The 22,050-nt window shown below is 38.3% G+C and overlaps 1 protein-coding gene across 2 annotated transcripts; it reads right to left on the bottom strand.

The window, feature by feature from the left end:
• Nucleotides 1–1,522: 1,522 nt before the first annotated feature.
• Nucleotides 1,523–19,675, bottom strand: LOC125258064. 2 transcript variants are annotated; one of them, XM_048174883.1, is made up of 7 exons: nucleotides 19,450–19,675; nucleotides 17,963–18,009; nucleotides 4,507–4,697; nucleotides 4,248–4,402; nucleotides 3,685–4,139; nucleotides 3,389–3,597; nucleotides 1,523–3,318 (listed from the first exon to the last, which is right to left on the bottom strand). In XM_048174883.1, the coding sequence occupies exons 1-7, from the start codon at nucleotides 19,599–19,601 to the stop codon at nucleotides 3,112–3,114; spliced, it is 1,416 nt and encodes a 471-aa protein (XP_048030840.1). In that variant the 5' UTR covers nucleotides 19,602–19,675; the 3' UTR covers nucleotides 1,523–3,111. The 2 variants fall into 2 exon arrangements, with proteins under 2 accessions (XP_048030840.1, XP_048030841.1); XM_048174884.1 differs by having other exon boundaries at nucleotides 4,507–4,656.
• Nucleotides 19,676–22,050: the final 2,375 nt, after the last annotated feature.

The following is a 22,050-nucleotide window of genomic DNA, read 5'->3' as shown; positions in this document are numbered from 1 at the left end:
AGTAAATCTCTGGAACAAAACTTTTAGCCAATGCCACGATCCAACAACGTGTGTTCCGCATGCGAGCACATGTACACAGACTGACATCTGTCTCAAGTATGCAGCAAGCCATATATTGTATAAAATAATACAGAAAAAAGCACTAATACGACTGAGATGCCAAATTCAGCGGCTGAAATGAGCTGCTGAGGTAACATGACGGCTCACAGACAGCAGCGGCATACCTGTCACTCAAGTGACCACGCCCTTAATTATGCAGAACTTTAAGGCTTAATATAATTTAAACAGATGAGCTATAAAAAAATTCACCCCCCTCAGAGTTGTCATGAAGGGCAAAATTCGCAGTATAGACCAAAACCACAATATGAACCAGAATGTAAACATGTTTTTTTCTGCTGTAAACTTGACTAATTTAACATGATGGTCAATGAGATTCTGCTCACTTCTGCAGCCTGTCCCTAGCGGCCAGTCGATGAATTGCAGTTTAATTCACTTCCGTATTGGCTTCACGAGAAACAGGGGGAGGTTGCCGCTTGGTCGTCACTGGCGCGCAATGAATTGTGGGATAGTGTAGACCGTGAAGTGTTTTGAGCAGTGCCCAAGGAAGTCGACCGGAAGTTGAAGTCGGCCGGGTGCCGCCATCTTGTAGCAGAACTTCACTTGCGTTAGCATCCCCATTGACTCCCATTCATTTTGGCGTCACTTTGACAGTGAATAACTTTACATCTGAGGCGTTTAAAGACTCCATTTGTCCATTATTTATTTCTAAAGATACACGACAATGTATAAAGGGCTCCATTACCTTCTATGTTACATTATGGCCCCGTAGAAACAGTTTTTGTAAAAATAGGCTAACGATTGCGTCATAACCACTCGACTCTCTGTCGCACAGTAGAGAAATTACCGTACAGACAGGAGGAGAAGCTCGCAGGCAATCGGGGAGATGTCAAGAGAGATGGCGTACTGGCGTTACATTTTAAAATACTATACAAAATAATTAAACAGAATACTTACTCCTGCTCACTCACGCCAAAGAACTCCCCGCTCAAGATCGCCATCTCTGCAAGATTAACGATGGCAGTTTGCACGCACAGCTACTAGAAGATTTACATCTGTCAGACAGGTTGCGGACGTCATCAAGCTTAGTTTGAGTCTGCGCGTCAGAAACGGAAGTGCTAAAAATCGCTAAAAATGGGCTTCACTTGTCTCAATTGAGTTCCAATGGGGTCGCTGTGTCCATTTCTTTTACTGTCTATGGTTTTGAGATCGGCGCTTCATTCCACTGGGAAACGGAGAGGGTGCACTTGAAGTCGCTCTCGAATTACGTCATCCCTCCTCGCGCCGCGGTGAATCGCACTTCAAAGGCTGCTTTCCCCCACTTTTCTCAAGAACAGAATACAGTGCATAAAATGTGTCGATATAAATATTATTTAAATGTCACTTTGTCAATGAAACAGCCTAATTTCTGTACAGCTTACTTTTGTGATGTAAGTTAAAAATGAAATGCATAAGTTATACATTATGTTTGTAAAGTAATTTATTTGTAAATGAGCCAGAGTAATTTCTAATTACTATAATTTCTGTTCGATCATTTTTTTACGCATGTTCACGTCTGTAAATAAAAGAATTGTTCTGTTCATTGTTTATTTCTTTTATGCAACTTATAATTTTACATGAAACATTTTACATATACAACATATACAATCATTTTTTCATCATGTAAATTAAATATTTTTACATTAAAATAGGCTACATCGTTCTATACATTACATAAAGTACCTTTACAACTGTTTACAACAGAACTTAGGTTGAACATCATAAACAACAACTGAGATGGAGTGCAGTTGAATAAAATCCTAAAGTACTGTACTTTAAATTCAGACTTAAATACAGAGTAAATGTATAAATATGAATGTATATATTTTCACAGTTAACATAATTTAACATAAAAAGCAAACAAGGTTAACTAGTTGCTAATGATATAAAACTAACATTACATAGTTTAACCATACATATTTTGGTCCAGTGTCCCGTCGTCGCCGGCAGTGAAAGATGTCAAAACCCAATGAAAGTCATAAACTTTAAAATGCACACATAAACGTCAACTGTCAGCTGTCTGTCACACAGCCGATAGCCATGTAACGACGCTCGGCTCATTGTTGCCATGTCTGGGATTGGGATACTTATACACTTGTGCTGTGATTACACTACTTTTGGGATGGTTTTGTTGCGCAGACCTGGCAACCCTCCACTCCAAAACCCCACCCCTTTCATGCACTTCGAAGTGCGCGGACCCTGAATTGGGACACAGCTATAGACACTTTGAATGTGTGTACCTCTCTCCTCATCCTCTGCCACTCTGCAGCTTAACCACGCCCACTTCTGTAGCATTTTTCAAAACTGTGGTGAGAACTGACTGCTGCTGAAACGAGGTTTCATGACCCTTTAAGATGTGTGTGTGAAAATTGTGTGTTGTGACTGTGAAACTTGGGGATGTATAAAATTATGCAAAATAATCTCACACCCTATTGAGGCCCTGTTATAAAACACATACAAACAGTATTACTTTGATTTAACATGAAGAGTTAAAACAAAGCCTTTGTCAAGGTATAATTTCACTTGGAGTAAAGAGAGCATAAATAGACAATCATTAACAGGTGCATATAATTAATTCCAATTAAATATACAATCAATCAATTAATAATTCTAAAACAGCTTTGTCAAATAGAACATGACAAGAATAAATAAAACAACAACATCATCCATCATCCAGTTAATGTGTTACTACTTTGAAACCGTTAATGATGTTTAGTTTTATAACTGAGTGCTCTGCTCTGGTCCAGGTTACGTTCTTCAGAAGTAGCGGGCGCGTCCACATGTAGCAGTGTAACTGCACAGCCCCCTCTATTGGTGAACATAATCACTACACGATTGCTCCGATAACCAACAGGCTGCTGTATGTTGGTTGGTATTTACAGGCTGTTTTGAACGAGCTGTAAAACGGGGACATTTCAGGCTAAATCAGCTCCAGTTGGGACAGAACACCAAAAACCAGGACTGTCCTTGGAAAACAGAAACGTCTAGTCACCCTAGGGTGATTATCAATACTTTTTAAGACCCCGTGGACAACCCTGAGGCTGGGCAGGCAGTGTTTGGTTTTATATTCTGTAGTTTCTCTTTCACACTCTCATGCTCTTTCTGCCACTCTTCTTCAGACAGAGATGAAGGACTGATCTCCAGAAACCTGTAGGCTTCATTCGCCTGAAAGCTGAAGATGTTGTTGGCCTTCATGCAGTTAATGCCAAACTTTGTCCATTCCTGTTCAAATTAAATTTAACATCAGAGGTTTGAACAACAGCAGAAATTTAGAAACATCATTATCTTTTACCTCTTTAGCAGCATCTATGGACTCCAGGAACTCTTCCTTCATATCAGTGAGATCTTCAATCCAAATCTCCCCAGCGAAGGTCCTTTCCTTCAGTGTGTTCAGCAAAGAACCCACTTTCTCCCAGAACTTCTGAAGCTGAACCAGAATTTTCTGGATTTGAGACAGAAGCTTCCTGACCTCATCAAGGTTTCTGACGCTGGGCATCTGACCTGTGATGTCAGATACAGAAGTTAACAGATGAGGGAACCTAAAATCCACATGAGGTTTAAATATAAGACAACATTAAAGTGTCTCACCATTTTCAGTTTGTAATTTGGCCAGCTTCAGCTCATTCTCCATCAGCTTTATCTGGATGTCCCACTCTTCTTCTTTCAGTCTTTTCTGTGCTTTAGTGATCTCAGATAAATCAGCATGAAGAGCTCTGAGTTGATCTTTCTCTGAAGTGGACTCTGTTGTTTTGTAAATGTGACTAATAATACTGTCCTCAAATGGCACAATCATAGAATATATGTTAAAACCTTTTCCTCTGATTCTGCTGATTAATTCACGCATCTCTGTGTTTTTCTCCTCAATCTTTCTCTCATAGTCTTCTATCTCTTCACTGATGTTAAGATGTTTTTCTTTCAGAGCATCAATAATCTTCTGAAGTTCCTTCATCTCAGGGGTTTGGTGCTGCTGCTTCTCGGTCTCTTTCTTTTCAGTGATGATGTCACTGTTCATGTCGCATAAATCATGGTTATGTTTCTCATACCTGGATGTGTATCAGATATTTAAAAAATATTTTATTTTAACCATTAGCTGTTTTTTGTACATTATGCATTTATTTTATTTAAAAATGTTTTCCAATTCATATTCTTACCTTTTCACAATTTCTTTAACATCCATTATGATGGCACTGATCCATTCTTTGGCTTTTTCTAGGTGTTTCAGTGCTAATTCTGGTTTGTTTTTCTCTGCAGCCACCTTCAGATTGGGCAGCAGAGATGTGACAAAGTTTTCACTGGTTCCTGCACACTGTAAAGACAGAAATAAGAGAGAAGACGGGACATTTCACTGTTTGTATCATGAACCAAAGTCTGGATTATTAAAGTTGTTGGAAAATGATCATGGATGAACACCTTCAGCAGAAGAGCCTCAGAGGATCCGAACAGCAGTTGTGTTTCGAGAGCTCTCTTTCTGATCAGACGCTCCAGCTCTGGGAAGTTTCCCAAACACAGGTAAGACAGATGATAGAGGAGAGCCGTTCGCTCCGCAGACGGGAGAAGCTCCTGGATGAATTCAGGACATGATGTGGAGTCACTGACAAGATCTGAGATACAAGGGGACTTCCGGTTAGCGAGTGGGATGGAGTAGCGGTGTTTCTCCAAGCTCCGACCACACAATCTCTATTTTTGGTATTATTCAGTCAGTTTAATCTTAACCTCGCTATAACTGCCTTTTAAATAGTAGTTGGACAGTCCTAGCCAGCAACTATGTCTAAAGCCGCCAAACAATCAAAGAAAGAACTTGCATCACCGGACTCTGCTATCGACAATGCTACTTTGGCTAACATGCTAGCGGAACTGCGCGCAGACTTGTTAACGAAGCCTGACTCACTGTCCGTCAGATTTGAAAACAAACTCGCGGTCATTGATGCGAAATTAGACGGTGTGCAGACCACGATCGCTAATCATGAACAACGTATTTCTGACCTGGAATCTGGGCTGAATCAAATGCAGTCACTGGAATCTCAGCTTTCCAACTTGGCCGATGACAACGCTAAATTGAAAGCCAAAATTACTGACCTGGAGGGGAGAAGCAGACGGTGCAACGTGCGTCTCATCGGGATACCTGAATCTGTGGAGGGAACACGACCAACAGTATTTTTCTCTAATCTCCTGATGGACATACTGGGCCAAGATGTGCTGACTTCTCCACCGGAGCTTGATAGGGCTCACCGTGCGCTGAGACCCAAACCGGCGGAAGGGGGTAAACCTAGAGCCGTGATCATTTGTTTCCATAAATTTCAGACCAAAGACATGGTAATTCGCGCTGCCCGCAAGAAGCGAGACGACCTAAAATACGATGGCAAGTCAGTGTACTTATACGACGATTACTGTCCTGAGGTGATGGACCAACGAGCTGAGTACAAAGAAGTCATGCGTCAGCTGTTTACGCTCAAACTCAAGCCGTCACTGCTATATCCAGCGCGACTGTTTATTAAGACTGATGACGGGGAGAGACGACGCCTCTTCTCAGTGAAGGAAGCTCAACAGTTTTTGGCATCATACCAGAAATCCGGATCATTGATCGCAAGTGGTGACTGATCCCTACAAGAGGCATCTTGCTACTCATGGTGCTCTTGACTCTGGGTTTTTTTTTGTTTGTTTGTTTGTTTTGTTTTTTTTTTCTCTCGTTTCTCTTTTCTTTTTCTTCTTTGTACTCACATGCACGGATATGACTGGTAGCCCAGTTAAACTATGTTCTCAGTTGGTCTGATGGGTTTGCAGGTAGGCAGTTTTATTCTCTGTGTGATGTTTTTGTTGATATATATATACTTACATGCATATATTTAATTTCATTCTAACCTACATCTCAATGTAACCCCTGTTTGAAATAAGTATGACTATGGGCTATGTAACAGTCAACACATGGACAATGAGTAATGTGGATTATCCCGTGAGTGCAAGTCTGAGTTGTAGTAAAGTGTCTTCTTTTGTTCTGGACTGTATCAATAACTCAGCTGTCCATGCTGGCACGAAATGTATAAGGAGAGGGGAGGAAGAAGGGAAGGGGAAAATCTGAGTCATTATTTAGAGGTGTTTTGAAAGAAATATTAGTTAAATAACTGTGTTCATATGACCGTGTGGTGGAGTGCGAGGTTTAAAGGGGTAGGAGCTCCGGAAGAATTTTGATAAGTAGATTACTTGTTTTGGGGGAGGGGGCGCTTGGGTGGATGGGTGGGTTTGTATGTGTGTGTGTGTGGGGGGGGGGGGGGGGGGGCAGTACCTTTTTTCTTTTTTTTTTTTTTTTTTTTTTTTTTTTTTTTTTTTTGGTCAAGCACATCATATTCTACACTATAATTTTAATTTACTTTTGTCTCAATGGGAAGTAGACAAACAATGAATAATATTCGCTTCATATCATGGAATGTCAAAGGGGCAAACCAACCTACTAAAATAAATAAGATTATCTCCCACCTCCAAGATTTGAAAGGAGATATTGTATTTATGCAGGAGACCCACTTACCTACAAGTCAGATTATGCGCTTAAAAAGGAGTAGGTTCAGCGAGGTATATCACTCCAAATTTAGTGCAAGAGCCAGGGGTGCTGCCATTTTGATCCAAAATAATATTCCATTTGAAGCAGATGATGTTATTACAGACTTAAATGGCCGGTTTGTTATTGTATCAGGGACACTCTGTCACACTAAAGTTGTCCTGGCCAGCATCTACGCACCAAATTGGGATGACGAGCAATTTGTTTCAAAAATCTTTACTTCTATTCCTAATATTGAAACACATCATATTATCATTGGGGGAGACTTTAACTTTGTGCAAGATGCCGATTTGGACAGATCGTCTCTTAGACCGCATTCCCTTACTAAATCCGCCAAGCTACTAGCGTCCTTTGCAGAAGAGCTAGGTATGTCTGATCCATGGAGGCTCAAATTCCCTGGAAAAAAATCATTTTCTTTCTTTTCACATGTCCACCGCACCTACTCTCGAATAGATTTTTTTCTTATAGATAACAGACTGTTGTCGAATGTTTTATCATGCGATTACCATAGCATTGTGATCTCAGACCATGCTCCAACGTCTCTAGACATAAACTTTCCCAATCATAACCGTTTTTTTAAACCATGGAGATTTAACTCAAATTTGCTTGCCGACGACCCTCTGGTGGAATCTTTAAGATCAAGCATTGAACTATTTCTTGAAATAAATGACAAACCAGACATTGCGAGGGGCACCTTGTGGGAGTCCCTCAAGGCATATTTAAGAGGCCAGATAATTTCCTACACAGCCCACCTCAGAAAAACTGCCAGGTCTAGACAAAGTGAGCTAGCACAAAAAATTCTGGAAATTGATGATAGCTATGCAAATAACCCAGACCCCTCACTTTATAAGAAGCGTTTACAATATCAGACAGAATTCAACCTTTTAACATCAAACGATGCAGAAATGCAACTGCTTAAGTCGAGACAAAGAATTTTTGAGTCGGGGGATAAGGCTGGTAAACTTCTTGCCCAGCAAGCTAGAGCTGCAGCAGCATCTAGGTTTATTCCTAGTATTATATCTTCATCAGGCACCACTACCACTGACCCAAAGCTTATTAATGAAACGTTTTCTAAATTCTACTCTGAACTATATGCCTCTGATAACCCTAACACCAGTTCAACAAGTGGTTTAAGTTCTATTGAGTTCCCTAAAATAGATCAGGGACTAGCAGAGAATTTAGCTATGCCAATCTCTACAGCAGAGATCATGGGAGCGATAACTACGTTGCAGAGTGGGAAATCGCCCGGTCCAGACGGATTCACAGTAGAATTCTACAAGAAATTTGCCCCACTTCTCTCTACAGTTCTAAGTGATATGTATAATGAAGCCCTGTCAATTGGCAGACTTCCTCCAACCCTGACCAATGCCACAATTACTCTTCTCCTAAAAAAGGACAAAGATCCCTTACTTTGCAGTAGCTTTAGACCTATATCATTACTAAACGTGGATTACAAAATTCTAGCTAAGATCTTAGCCCTCCGCCTTCAGAAGGTTTTGCCAGGGATCATTTCAGCAGATCAAACAGGCTTCATGCTGGGGAGGCACTCATTTCACAACACCAGAAGACTCCTAAACATTCTGAACATGCCCAGCTCCAGCACCCCTGAGATATTGGTGTCGCTGGATGCTGAGAAAGCTTTTGATAGGGTAGAGTGGAGGTTTCTTTTTGAAATGATGGATAGATTTGGTTTGGGTTCAGGTTTCATATCATGGGTTAAACTGTTATATTCATCCCCAGTAGCATCTGTACAAACAAACAATGTGCTCTCACCCTCTTTCCGACTTCACCGTGGCACGAGACAAGGGTGTCCCCTATCCCCTTTATTGTTTGCCATAGCCATCGAGCCTTTGGCTATCTGGCTAAAATCTGAAGAAAAATTCGAGGGCATTACATGTCAAGGTACGGTACATAAGCTGTCACTGTACGCGGATGACTTGCTCTTGTATGTATCCAACCCGTCTTCCTCTCTTCCTGTAATTTTAGAAATTTTAAAACAATTTGGCCAACTGTCAGGATATAAACTAAATTTTGGGAAGAGTGAGGCATTCGCAATCAACAACCTTGTAGGTAAACTGCCAAACCATGTAGCCCCTTTTAGGTGGGTGGACCAAGGCTTCAAATATTTGGGTATTTTCATCACCAGGTCCTTGGCAAGCACTTTTAATAGTAATTTCAACCCTTTGCTTAAAAAAGTCGAGGAAGACTTTAGCAGATGGTCTACTCTGCCCCTCTCTTTAGCTGGCAGGGTCAACCTAATCAAAATGACCATCCTCCCAAAGTTTCTTTATCTATTTCAACATATCCCCGTACTCATCTCAAAGAAGTTTTTTGCCAAAGTAGATAAATCAGTCTCTCATTTCCTTTGGGGTAATAAACCAGTGCGCATGCGGAAAAACATATTGCAGCTCCCTAAAAGGTCCGGGGGGCTGGCCCTCCCCAATTTTCTACATTATTACTGGGCTGCTAATATTCAAAAACTCCTATACTGGATAGTCGAGCCCGCAGCCATTCAGCCAGCCTGGGTCCAAGTAGAACTTTCTTCCTCTAAAACCTCATTACAATCATGGTTATACTCTCAACTCCCAATGTCAACTACTGACATTAGCGCTAATCCTGTAGTCACTCAATCGCTTAAAATATGGATGCAATTTAGAAAGCATTTTGGCCTGAAGCATCCCTCTATCCTTGCCCCTATAACTCACAATCATAGTTTTAAACCTTCTATTATGGACTCTGCCTTTCAACTCTGGAGCGACAGAGGTATCACAGCTATCAAAGTCCTCTATGACAATGGTATTTTCATGCCTTTCGCCGTCCTATCAGCCAAATTTCAACTCCCTGCCTCTCACCTTTTTCGCTTCTTTCAAGTTAGGCATTTTGTACAAAGAAATTACCCTGACTTCCCAAATCTACCACCAGAGACTTTGGTAGACACCCTTCTCAAAGTAAACCCCAATCAGAGAGGAGCTATTTCTCATATCTTTAAAGCTCTTGATTCCACTCTCTCTAATTTCCCCCAAAAAACCAGAGATCTATGGGAACAGGACTTGGGGCACATTGAGGAAGATCAATGGGACCAGATTCTAGAGCTAGTCCATAACTCTTCCATCTGTGCACGGCACGGGTTGATTCAATGTAAACTAATACATAGGACTTACTACACTAACCACAGATTGTCTAAGTTCTACCCCAATGTTATAGATGTCTGTAATAGGTGCAACCAATCTCCTGCAGATTTCATTCACATGTTTTGGTCATGTTCAAAGCTAACAGACTTTTGGTTTAAAATTTTCAACACTCTTCACACAGCCTACCATTGTATATCAAACCCAAATCCTTTGTCTGCCCTTTTTGGTATTTCACATGGCAGCACTCTAACAGCTGAAGCACAACATTCTTTGGCCTTCTGTACTCTGCTTGCTAGGCGATTGATCTTACTTAACTGGAAGCAAGCCTTACCTCCATCATATGATAGATGGATTAAGGAAGTTTTACATAACTTAAAACTTGAGAGGTTAAGGTTCTCCCTTAGAGGCTCCTTGAGGAGATTTGACAAAACTTGGAACCCCATGCTTTCCATCATAGATTCTCTAAATATCATTCCTGATGAGTGAAATGTTTATGTCCTTTGGACATACAGTGTAATTAACAACAATGCTACTTATTATTTTTTAATTTTTTTTTTTTTTTTTTTTTTTTTTTTTTTTCTTTTTGTTTGTTATCTAGGAGTGGGGGGCGTCAGGGTCTGGGACCCCATGTAGGGGACAGGGATAGTGTTATGTTGGAAGTGTGGGGGGGAGATACTGGAAAAAATGTGAGCACTGTTGTATACTTATAGGTACTGTTTCTTATTGTATGCATTCTATATTTTGGTGCTCAATAAACATATTTGAAGAAGAAGATCTGAGATACAAAACAAGCATAATTAGTGTTTAGGTTAGCAACACTGAACAAGTAAAAGTTGTTTTTTGGTATTTACTTCAGGACGCATATGAATGATATGACTGGACACTCACTTGTAAAAAGTTTTATTCACCAATGTTTCGGCACAAAGCCTTTGTCAAGATATAATTTCACTCGGCGTAAAGAGAGCATAACTAGACAATCATTAACAGGTGCATATAATTAATCCCAATTAAATATACAATCAATCAATTAATCATTCTAAAACAGCTTTGTCAAATAGAACATGACAAGAATAAATACACAACAACATCATCCAACATTTGTCAATAGAAACATCACCAACATCAAAAGGCAAAAAAAAAAAAAAAACATTTATAGAAAACAGCTTAGATTAAAGTCGGTCACAGATCACAGCTTAGATCAGACCGTAAGGAGCAAGAGTTCTTAATTTATGTATCGCCAACCTGTCACAACACAAACTATATTAACACCAATTCCTGAAGGTAACTATCGATGGCAACACATTTGATTTATACACTCTCAGAAATAAAAGTACAAAATTGTACCTTTAAGGGTACAATGGTACAAAGGTACAAATTTGTACCCTTGTGATTGTACCTTAAGAGACCATTTTTGTACCTTTAGTGACAATTTTGTACCTTTATTTAACAGTACAAAAATTGACCCTACAAAATTGGCTTTGACAGCGTACAATTGTTGACTATAATGAGATATACAGGTCCTTCTCAAAAAATTAGCATATTGTGATAAAGTTCATTATTTTCCATAATGTAATGATAAAAATTAAACTTTCATATATTTTAGATTCATTGCACACCAACTGAAATATTTCAGGTCTTTTATTGTTTTAATACTGATGATTTTGGCATACAGCTCATGAAAACCCAAAATTCCTATCTCAAAAAATTAGCATATTTCATCCGACCAATAAAAGAAAAGTGTTTTTAATACAAAAAAAGTCAACCTTCAAATAATTATGTTCAGTTATGCACTCAATACTTGGTCGGGAATCCTTTTGCAGAAATGACTGCTTCAATGTGGCGTGGCATGGAGGCAATCAGCCTGTGGCACTGCTGAGGTGTTATGGAGGCCCAGGATGCTTCGATAGCGGCCTTAAGCTCATCCAGAGTGTTGGGTCTTGCGTCTCTCAACTTTCTCTTCACAATATCCCACAGATTCTCTATGGGGTTCAGGTCAGGAGAGTTGGCAGGCCAATTGAGCACAGTAATACCATGGTCAGTAAACCATTTACCAGTGGTTTTGGCACTGTGAGCAGGTGCCAGGTCTTGCTGAAAAACGAAATCTTCATCTCCATAAAGCTTTTCAGCAGATGGAAGCATGAAGTGCTCCAAAATCTCCTGATAGCTAGCTGCACTGACCCTGCCCTTGATAAAACACAGTGGACCAACACCAGCAGCTGACATGGCACCCCAGACCATCACTGACTGTGGGTACTTGACACTGGACTTCAGGCATTTTGGCATTTCCTTCTCCCCAGTCTTCCTCCAGACTCTGGCACCTTGATTTCCGAATGACATGCAAAACTGAGCAACAGTCCAGTGCTGCTTCTCTGTAGCCCAGGTCAGGCGCTTCTGCCGCTGTTTCTGGTTCAAAAGTGGCTTGACCTGGGAATGCGGCACCTGTAGCCCATTTCCTGCACACGCCTGTGCGCGGTGGCTCTGGATGTTTCTACTCCAGACTCAGTCCACTGCTTCCGCAGGTCCCCCAAGGTCTGGAATCGGTCCTTCTCCACAATCTTCCTCAGGGTCCGGTCACCTCTTCTCGTTGTGCAGCATTTTTTGCCACACTTTTTCCTTCCCACAGACTTCCCACTGAGGTGCCTTGATACAGCACTCTGGGAACAGCCTATTCGTTCAGAAATTTCTTTCTGTGTCTTACCCTCTCGCTTGAGGGTGTCAATGATGGCCTTCTGGACAGCAGTCTTACCCATGATTGCGGTTTCGAGTAATGAACCAGGCTGGGAGTTTTTAAAAGCCTCAGGAATCTTTTGCAGGTGTTTAGAGTTAATTAGTTGATTCAGATGATTAGGTTAATAGCTCGTTTAGAGAACCTTTTCATGATATGCTAATTTTTTGAGATAGGAATTTTGGGTTTTCATGAGCTGTATGCCAAAATCATCAGTATTAAAACAATAAAAGACCTGAAATATTTCAGTTGGTGTGCAATGAATCTAAAATATATGAAAGTTTAATTTTTATCATTACATTATGGAAAATAATGAACTTTATCACAATATGCTAATTTTTTGAGAAGGACCTGTATATATTTTACACACTGAAGAAGTAACATTGAAGTGAAAAAGTAACACTGAAGCAGTGTTAAAGTTAATGAGATAATTGATTGATGATTGAGTGATGATTGACAATTAGTGGAGACACCTGATGATGATAAGCAGAATCACTGAAGAAACAACAAGAGAAAAAGAGAGAGACACAACAACTACAACTGACTTCCAGCCATTAAACATTATTACACTTATTATTAACCAGTTTGATTTGATTTCTGTCATACATCAACAAAAGTTCTTACTGAGAATGAACAGATGTTTAGATGTTAATGTTTTAATGAAAGTTTAGTTTGAAGTCACCATGATGGTGAAAAGCATTTCCTTTAGTTGGGCTCTTGACTCTCTTTATTAACATTAATTTATCTCTGGCTGCTCCAACTCTGTGTTTGTAAAGCACATTTGTTATGGTCAGAGAAACTATGATCTGAGCTGTGTTTCCCAAAAGTGCTGTGAGGTAAAGTTGATCAATTTAGGTTTACAATGCTTTGGGGAGCACAGGTTGTGTTTTCTCATTGTGAAATGGTCAGATTCATTGGTGACATCCAGCATTAACTGATGATATAGATGTTATATTATTTCTTTATAGTAAATCTGTTACCGCTTGAAATCCAGAAGAGCTTTTATAATCTGAAGGGTTTTATTTGAAACACACAGAGACATCAAGAATCAGCATATGACCCTCAACAATGGTGACAATCAAACAAAGTGCTTCATGTTGCAGTGCATGATGGGAGCCACCAATCAAATCTCATCCATGGCTCCCATCATGCATTGCTGCATGAATAAATTATGCAGCTGAATTGTCCTGTAATTTTCGTAGATTGTTCATGTTTGCTTTATTTTTCTGTTGTTTTGTTGTGACAGTAGCTTCTGTTTCAGATCTGTTTGTCAGTATTTTGTATTTATTTATCGTCACCGTTCTTGAGAATCATATGCTGATTCTTGATGTCTGTGTGTGTTTAAACACTGAAGCTTCAGTGCATAAAGTATTATTCTTAAAAGAAAAAAAATCATACTATTGTCAGATCTCAAGCTGTAAAATCACAGGACTACAATCATTAATACTAAAGCTACACATCAAGCACACAGTCAGAGATTTAGACTATAAATGACATCATGCCATCACATGATGACTATATCATTATCATCAAATTATATTGTGACCAGATCATATTTTCTCTGACCATAACAAATGTGCTTTACAAACACAAAGTTGGAGCAATCAGAGAAAAACTAATAATAAAAGGTAAAGAATCAAGAGCCCAACTAAAGCAAACGCTGACCTCTTTCATGGTGACTTGAAATGAAACATTCCATAAAACATTAATTAACACCATTTTTCTCTCTTTCCTTCAGTGATTCTGCTTATTATCATCAGGTGTCTCCACTAACTGTCAATCATCACTCAATCATCACTCAATTATCTCATTAACTTTAACACTGCTTCAGTGTTACTTTTTAACACCCGGCAAGATGGATTCATATGGAATGTTTAAAAATGTGTTTCAAATGAAATGTTGTAAAATGTGAAAATGAAAAGGATTTAATAAATTCTGGTTTTAATTCAGTGTATGTGTGTGTGTGTGTGTGTGTGTGTGTGTGTAAAATATATATATATCTCATTATAGTCAATGATTGTACGCTGTCAAAGCCAATTTTGTACCCTTTTTGAAGGGTCAATTTTTGTACTGTTAAATAAAGGTACAAAATTGTCACCAAAGGTACAAAACTGCTCTCTTAAGGTACAAATCACAAGGGTACAAATTAGTACCTTTAAGGGTACAGCCCCAGTGACAAGCTATTGTACCCCTGAAGGTACAATTATGTACTTTATTTTCTGAGAGATTACAAAATTGTCACCAAAGGTACAAAACTGCTCTCTTAAGGTACAAATCACAAGGGTACAAATTTGTACCTTTAAGGGTACAGCCCCAGTGACAAGCTATTGTACCCCTGAAGGTACAATTATGTACTTTATTTTCTGAGAGAGTACAAAATTGTCACCAAAGGTACAAAACTGGTCTCTTAAGGTACAATCACAAGGGTACAAATTTGTACCTTAGTACCATTGTACCCCTAAAGGTACAATTTTGTACTTTTATTTCTGAGAGTGTAGCTATACTTACCAATGTACCTCGTTTAAACATCCGCACACTGGGAAACCTATCCCTATTAAAGGAATAATAAGCTGAAAAACTAAAGCAGTCATTTATCTTATAACATGCCCATGTGGGAAATCATATGTCAGTAAAACAACTCGCGAGCTGAAAACGCGTATTGCTAAGCATCGTAACACAATTCGATGTAGAAATATGAACTATCCATTGGCTACATATTTTGAGTCTAACCATCCCATTGCCTCTCTACGTTATGAGAGTTGGACCCACTTTATATTAAGTGGCCTTAACTACTATGTACACAGTAAAATCCCCAGTGTTAAATTAACACCCAAAGTGTACATATGAGTCCATCTTGCCGGGTGTTAAAAAGTAACACTGAAGCAGTGTTAAAGTTAATGAGATAATTGATTGATGATTGAGTGATGATTGACAATTAGTGGAGACACCTGATGATAATAAGCAGAATCACTGAAGGAAAGAGAGAAAAAAGGTGTTAATTAATGTTTTATGGAATGTTTCATTTCAAGTCACCATGAAAGAGGTCAGCGTTTGCTTTAGTTGGGCTCTTGACTCTTTACCTTTTATTATTAATTTTTCTCTGGCTGCTCCAGCTTTGTGTTTGTAAAGCACATTTGTTATGGTTAGAGAAAATAGGATCTGATAGGATTTGATGATGACATAATCATCATGCGATGGCCTGATGTCGTTTAGAGTCTAAATCTCTGACTGTGTGCTTCATGTGTAGCTTTAGTATTAATGATTGTAGTCCTGTGATTTTACAGCTTGAGATCCAACAACAGTCTGACTTTTTTTTTTTTCTTTTTAAGAATAATACATTATGCACTGAAGCTTCAGTGTTGAAACACACACAGACATCAAGAATCAGCATATGATTCTCAAGAACGGTGACGATAAATAAATACAAAATACTGACAAACAGATGAACTCTGAACATCACAAAACAAGCTACTGTCACAACAAAACAACAGAGAAATAAAAGCAAACATGAACAATTTACGAAAATTACAGGACAATTCAGCTGCATAATTTATTCATGCAGCAATGCATGATGGGAGCCATGGATGAGTTTTGATTGGTGGCTCCCATCATGCACTGCAACATGAAGCACTTTGTTTGATTGTCACCATTGTTGAGGGTCATATGCTGATTCTTGATGTCTGTGTGTGTTTCAAAAAAACCCCTTAGATTATAAAAGCTCTGCTGGATCTCAAGCGGTAACAGATTTACTATAAAGAAATAATATAACATCTATATCACCAGTTAATACTGGATGTCACCAATGAATCTGGCCATTACACAATGAGAAAACAACCATTATGACTGTGCTTCCCAAAGCACAGCACTTTTTGGAAACACAGCTCAGATCATAGTTTCTCTGACCATAACAAATGTGCTTTACAAACACAAAGTTGGAGCAGCCAGAGATAAATTAATGTTAATAAAGAGAGTCAAGAGCCCAACTAAAGGAAATGCTTTTCACCATCATGGTGACTTCAAACTAAACTTTCATTAAAACATTAACATCTAAACATCTGTTCATTCTCAATAAGAACTTTTGTTGATGTATGACAGAAATCAAATCAAACTGGTTAATAATAAGTGTAATAGTGTTTAATGGCTGGAAGTCAGTTGTAGTTGTTGCGTCTCTCTCTTTTTCTCTTTTGTTTCTTCAGTGATTCTGCTTATTATCATCAGGTGTCTCCACTAATTGTCAATCATCACTCAATCATCAATCAATTATCTCATTAACTTTAACACTGCTTCAGTGTTACTTTTTAACACCCGGCAAGATGGACTCATATGTTCACTTTGGGTGTTAATTTAACACTGGGGATTTTACTGTGTACTTACATTTAAATTAATCATTTGATACAATGCACTTATTGTGTACATACATGTTTTTACATTGTACTTATATTTTAAAAACACCTGCATGTAATTACATCTGTAATTAATTTCTGTAATTACATTTATAATTACACTGTTGACCCATCCCTTAACCCTTACCCCTACCCTTAAACCTACCCATACCACCAAAGCTTTCCCTAACCTTACCCGTATCACACCTCAATAGCTGCAAATGTGTTTTGCAATTCAGTATGAACCCAATAAGTACATTGTACTTATTTTATGATGTAAGTACATAGTAGTTAAGGCCACTTAATATAAAGTGGAACCAGAGAGTTCCTTTACCGAGGAGAGTTGGGGATCTTGATCGTATTTTACTCAAACGTGAAGCTGGATACATAAATTAAGATTTGTTGCTCCTTACGGTCTGAATGTCCACTTTGATCTAAGCTGTTTTCTGTAAATGTTTTTTTTTTTGCCTTTTGATGTTGATGTTTCTATTGACAAATGTTGGATGATGTTGTTGTGTATTTATTCTTGTCATGTTTTATTTGACAATTTTTTTAGAATGATTCATTAATTGATTGTATATTTAATTGGGATTAGTTATATGCACCTGTTAATCATTGAAGGAGATTCATACAAATAAGTCAGAGAAATCCAACAGGTACAGGCAGAACCGCAACACAATTCAGGACAGATGAGACCGGACCATGAACACAGGGAAACAGGAACTTAAATACACAGATGAATTAATCAAAATGACAAACAGCTGTGATGATCTTGTTAGTGTCAATGGTGACAGATGGTGGCGGGAAAAACAGAACAAAGGAGCACATGTGACAGATGACAACCAAAACAAACAGACTGTGACTAAAACCGTGACAGTCATATCTTTCATATACATTTGGATTCTTTCTTGGAAATGCATTGAATTAATGATGCATATTTGATATTGCACATTCACACCAATGTGTAGTTTCAGAAATGCTGTAAAAATATGTGTTAGGCCCTTACAACTGTTCTTGCAATAAAACCTTCATATAAGAGCTAGAATTAATACATTTTCAGTTGGAAATTTAAACTCACCTTTGCCATCCGTGTTTTTACAGAGTGTAGGTGGACTTTTAGAGTCTCTAGAAGCACAAAAGAAAGACAACATATTGCGTATGATGACATCACATGATAATATGTTATGTCACCGTGTCAGCCGTTGAGCGTACGTTGGCTGTACACTCGTTATTTCGGTGCATTGTGGGATAGAATTAGTGCACTTCATAACACTATAGTTTCAGACACTACAAATGGCCGTTCCATAAAATAATGCCCAATTTGAGGGTATAGAGAGTGATTTCAGATTCGGCCATTGACATTTACTAATATTTTTAATCGCACTAAATGTCTTAATCTAACCCAGGGGTCGGGAACCTTTTTATCATTTTTTTTAAGATTCTGAATTAATCATAGATGTATCCTTCGCAGAAACCTGACGCACTAAATTCTCCTCCCCTTCAAATCTGTAACAATAACCTATGTATGCTTTATTTTTGCAGTTTATTTTACTTAAATAAACTTTACATCTCACATATTTTAATGGGGCATCTTGCTTTATTAATATTTATTATTAATTTTTTTAAATAACCAAACTTTAACAATATATGGGCTGATGACGCTATGAAGAGAAGCTCGAGGATCAAGAACATTCCAATAAACAAATGACATTTCTTTCAATTCCTCTGTCCTTGTTTTCTTTCCTTGCATCCTCCCCTCACATCCTACAGGGGTGGAGCAGAGACACGAGGAAAAGAAACGAGGGTGCACAGATAAGAAATGAGAAGCACGCTGTGAGTTGAGCTTCAGGATGTGATGCTGAACTTTCATTTTCATTTTCAGCAGTTAAATGTCGGCTTGCTGCAGTAGAGCTATCATATCTGGATACCAGGAGCCGTTATAACGCTCACAAATGTTTAGTTTTTACTATTTTAGGAGGAGTAGAATTTGGTTCCAAACCTGTATGACTTTCTCTTTTCTGTGAAACACAAAAGAAGATATTTTGAAGAATGTTGGTAACCACACTGGTTAGGCTACCATTGACTTCTATCTATATGGACAAAAAAACATCAAAAAAAACGAAACAAAACAAAACAAAAACAGACATGTGCTCCAATTTAAAATCAGCACCTAATATGTGTGAGGGAGACTCGCTTCGGCCTGTCAATACAGAAGACAAACCAATGGGCCGCTGTACTGCTCTTAGCAAAGAAACAAAAAACCTGACAGAGACCAGCGCAATGTGAATAACTCATTACCTCGAGAAAAGTACGTCGTTCTCTCAACATATATATTTCCATTTAAAGCCTGGTTCACACTGTACATTTTTACATTTTGCTCTACACACACATTTTGGCCACGATTTATCCGTCTGAAACAAATTTAGCGAATCCTAACGATTCCTCTGATTCTTGGCTAAAATCTGAAGTCCGCTAGTTTGACATGTTCACCGACAGCTGATTAATGATTATTGTGATCCAATTTTACCTCAGACAAAAATCTGGCAGTCAGAAGATTGTACTCACAGTTCTGCGGCGTCCCTTTGATGATCGTCAAGGCGGTTGTGTTTTACACTGATTAAAACAATGATTACAAAAATACTGATCAAAATTAACATTAGGCATAATTTAAGCAGCCTTTTCCATGTAAAGCAGGTCACATTCTCACAAAGTGTCATTATTGATGATATAAAAAGAACATTCTCTTCACAATCTTTTCGAAAAATGCACCTTAAATGGGCGTGGATTGCTGTGAGAAGAAGGAAGTGGGTATGAGAGGAAGAGAGAGAGTAACTGTCATCTCTCAGTGGCCCATGTGACTCTCACTAAAAATCAGGGGGTGTAATTTTTCATGCTTAAACAGCAACATTACACACTAAAAAAATATATATATATTTTTTTAAAGTAATCTATAATAAGTATTTTTGACTTGTTTTACAGTAAAAATTTTCTAAACAAATCTTGTCTTTAAAATAAAGTGAAATTCAATTTAGAAGCAAATTACGTAAGATAATAAAACTTAAAATTTGTTTAAGCATAAACCTTGCTACACATTTTGCCTTGTTTAAAGCACAAACTCCAATCATTTTAAAAACATCTAAAAAATTGACATTTATGTCTTGATTTAGGACTGATTAAATATTTCATTGTTCATTCTGTTTGGACTGTTTTCTCCATCTGAGTTTGCTCATTAATTTGTCATCATAGTTCCTAATTTTATTAGTTCATGTTTTCAGCTGTTGCTTAATTAGTTCTAGTATATATCTGCCTGAGTTTCATTCTTCTGTTGTCGGTTCTTGTTAAAGGAGAAATCCGATGCAAAATTCACTATTACATGATGTTTGGACATAAATGTGTGTTGGCAGTGTGTGCGTTTTTTTAAATCCCAATAAATCATAAGCACTTCGTCAGATCAAGCCGTTCACAGTTTCTTGGCAAAGTGACATCATTTTGCACAGGCCCCTCCCACGACTCTTGACGGACACTGTCGTTTTAGCATAGACACACCCTGAGTGAACAAACAGTCCTCTATTGCAGTGTACTGGTTAAGAAAATGATTGTTTGTTGTGAAATGCTAAACTTCATCAGTGTTTTCACCTCGTTACAATGTCATCCACGGCTCTGATGATGTCATCGATCCATGTTCTGGCATTCTCCAGGTATTTCACAACCAGAACGGGTTTGTTATTCTAACGGGAACAGCGAAGTGACCATGTTGGAACTCGTGCTGACACACTGCGAGAAAACAATTTACAAGGTTAAGTTTCATAAAACAACCGTAAAAAACATTTTTGGCGCACTAGTATCTATGGAAGCTTATTTCCACCTCAGAATAAAAAAAAAAAGTCGGTACTTTTTAAACAAAATTCTGACATTTTTTCCCCTCACAATTGTGTTTACATCTCATGTTTGTTTTTCTCTAAAATAGTTATATACCTGACCACATACACATGCAGAATCCTGAGGGGAAAAAAGTATTATTTTTTTTTAGAAAAAGCTGCAATTACCTTTTTTAAATGTCTTATATCATGGCGGAAATAAGGTTCCATAAGTATTTCGTCAATTAGGAAAGTCACAATTTCAGAAGCATTTAAACTGGATTTTGTGGGATTTGTGTTGTTTATTCTTTTTTTCACTAATTGCGTGTCAAAATTAACAGCACGGTTTTGAAATGACATGAGGGCAATTAAATACTGACAGAATTTAGATTTTACGACATGTAAAGCAGAACATGATAAATTTAGTCTCACCTTCAGCAGAACAGCCTCAGAGGATCTGAACAGCATTTGTGTTTCAATAGCTTGTTTTCTGATCAGATACTCCAGCTTTGGGAATTTACCCAGACATACGAATGACAGATGATAGAGGAGAGCCGTTCGCTCCGCAGATGGAAGAAGCTCCTGGATGAAGTCTGGACTCCATGAGGATCCACTGACGACAACCTCTGAGACACCAAACCGAACATTAGTGATGTTCAACAACCTCTGAGGTTCAGTCATGGGTGAAATGTGTCATAACGTTTAATTATATACGTGACTCTCAGATTTTCTTGATCTGTTTGAAATGTTTGAAAGTGTCTCACCTGTGCAATCGGCCATGTTTTTTAATTGAGCGTAAACTGGTAATGCGTCCAACTGTACGGCCTCTAAAAAAATATGACAGAAGATGCGATGAAAGTAGAATCAACAGTTAAAAATATTTACAATTTAAGGGTTCTTGAATATCAGGTGAATTTGCAGTTTTGAGCTGAGATTCAGTTTTGACTTTTTAACTTTAGTTAGTGTGTAATGTTGCTGTTTGATCATAAACAACATCTGCAAAGTTACGACGCTCAAAGTTCAATGCAAAGAGAGATATTTTCTTTTACAGAAATCTACAACAAATGGCTGGTAGGGACTACAACGAGCTTTTTTCCAGGTTGTGACATCACAAACCCTAAAATTTACATAAACCCACCCCCGAGAACACACAACGGGGCCATGTTATTGCAATACAGTAATGTTACTTAAAACAAATGCAATAGCATGTCATAAAAGCAAGATGCCAACACAAGTTATAACCGTAATTAAAACTAGTTTTGTCTCTGCTAAAACCATGTGCTAACATGAGCTCTCGAAAACACTTGTC

The sequence above is a fragment of the Megalobrama amblycephala genome, linkage group LG22 (genome assembly GCF_018812025.1).
Source record: "Megalobrama amblycephala isolate DHTTF-2021 linkage group LG22, ASM1881202v1, whole genome shotgun sequence".
In the NCBI taxonomy this organism is placed as follows: domain Eukaryota; kingdom Metazoa; phylum Chordata; class Actinopteri; order Cypriniformes; family Xenocyprididae; genus Megalobrama; species Megalobrama amblycephala.
This window is presented reverse-complemented; position numbering and strand designations above follow the sequence as displayed.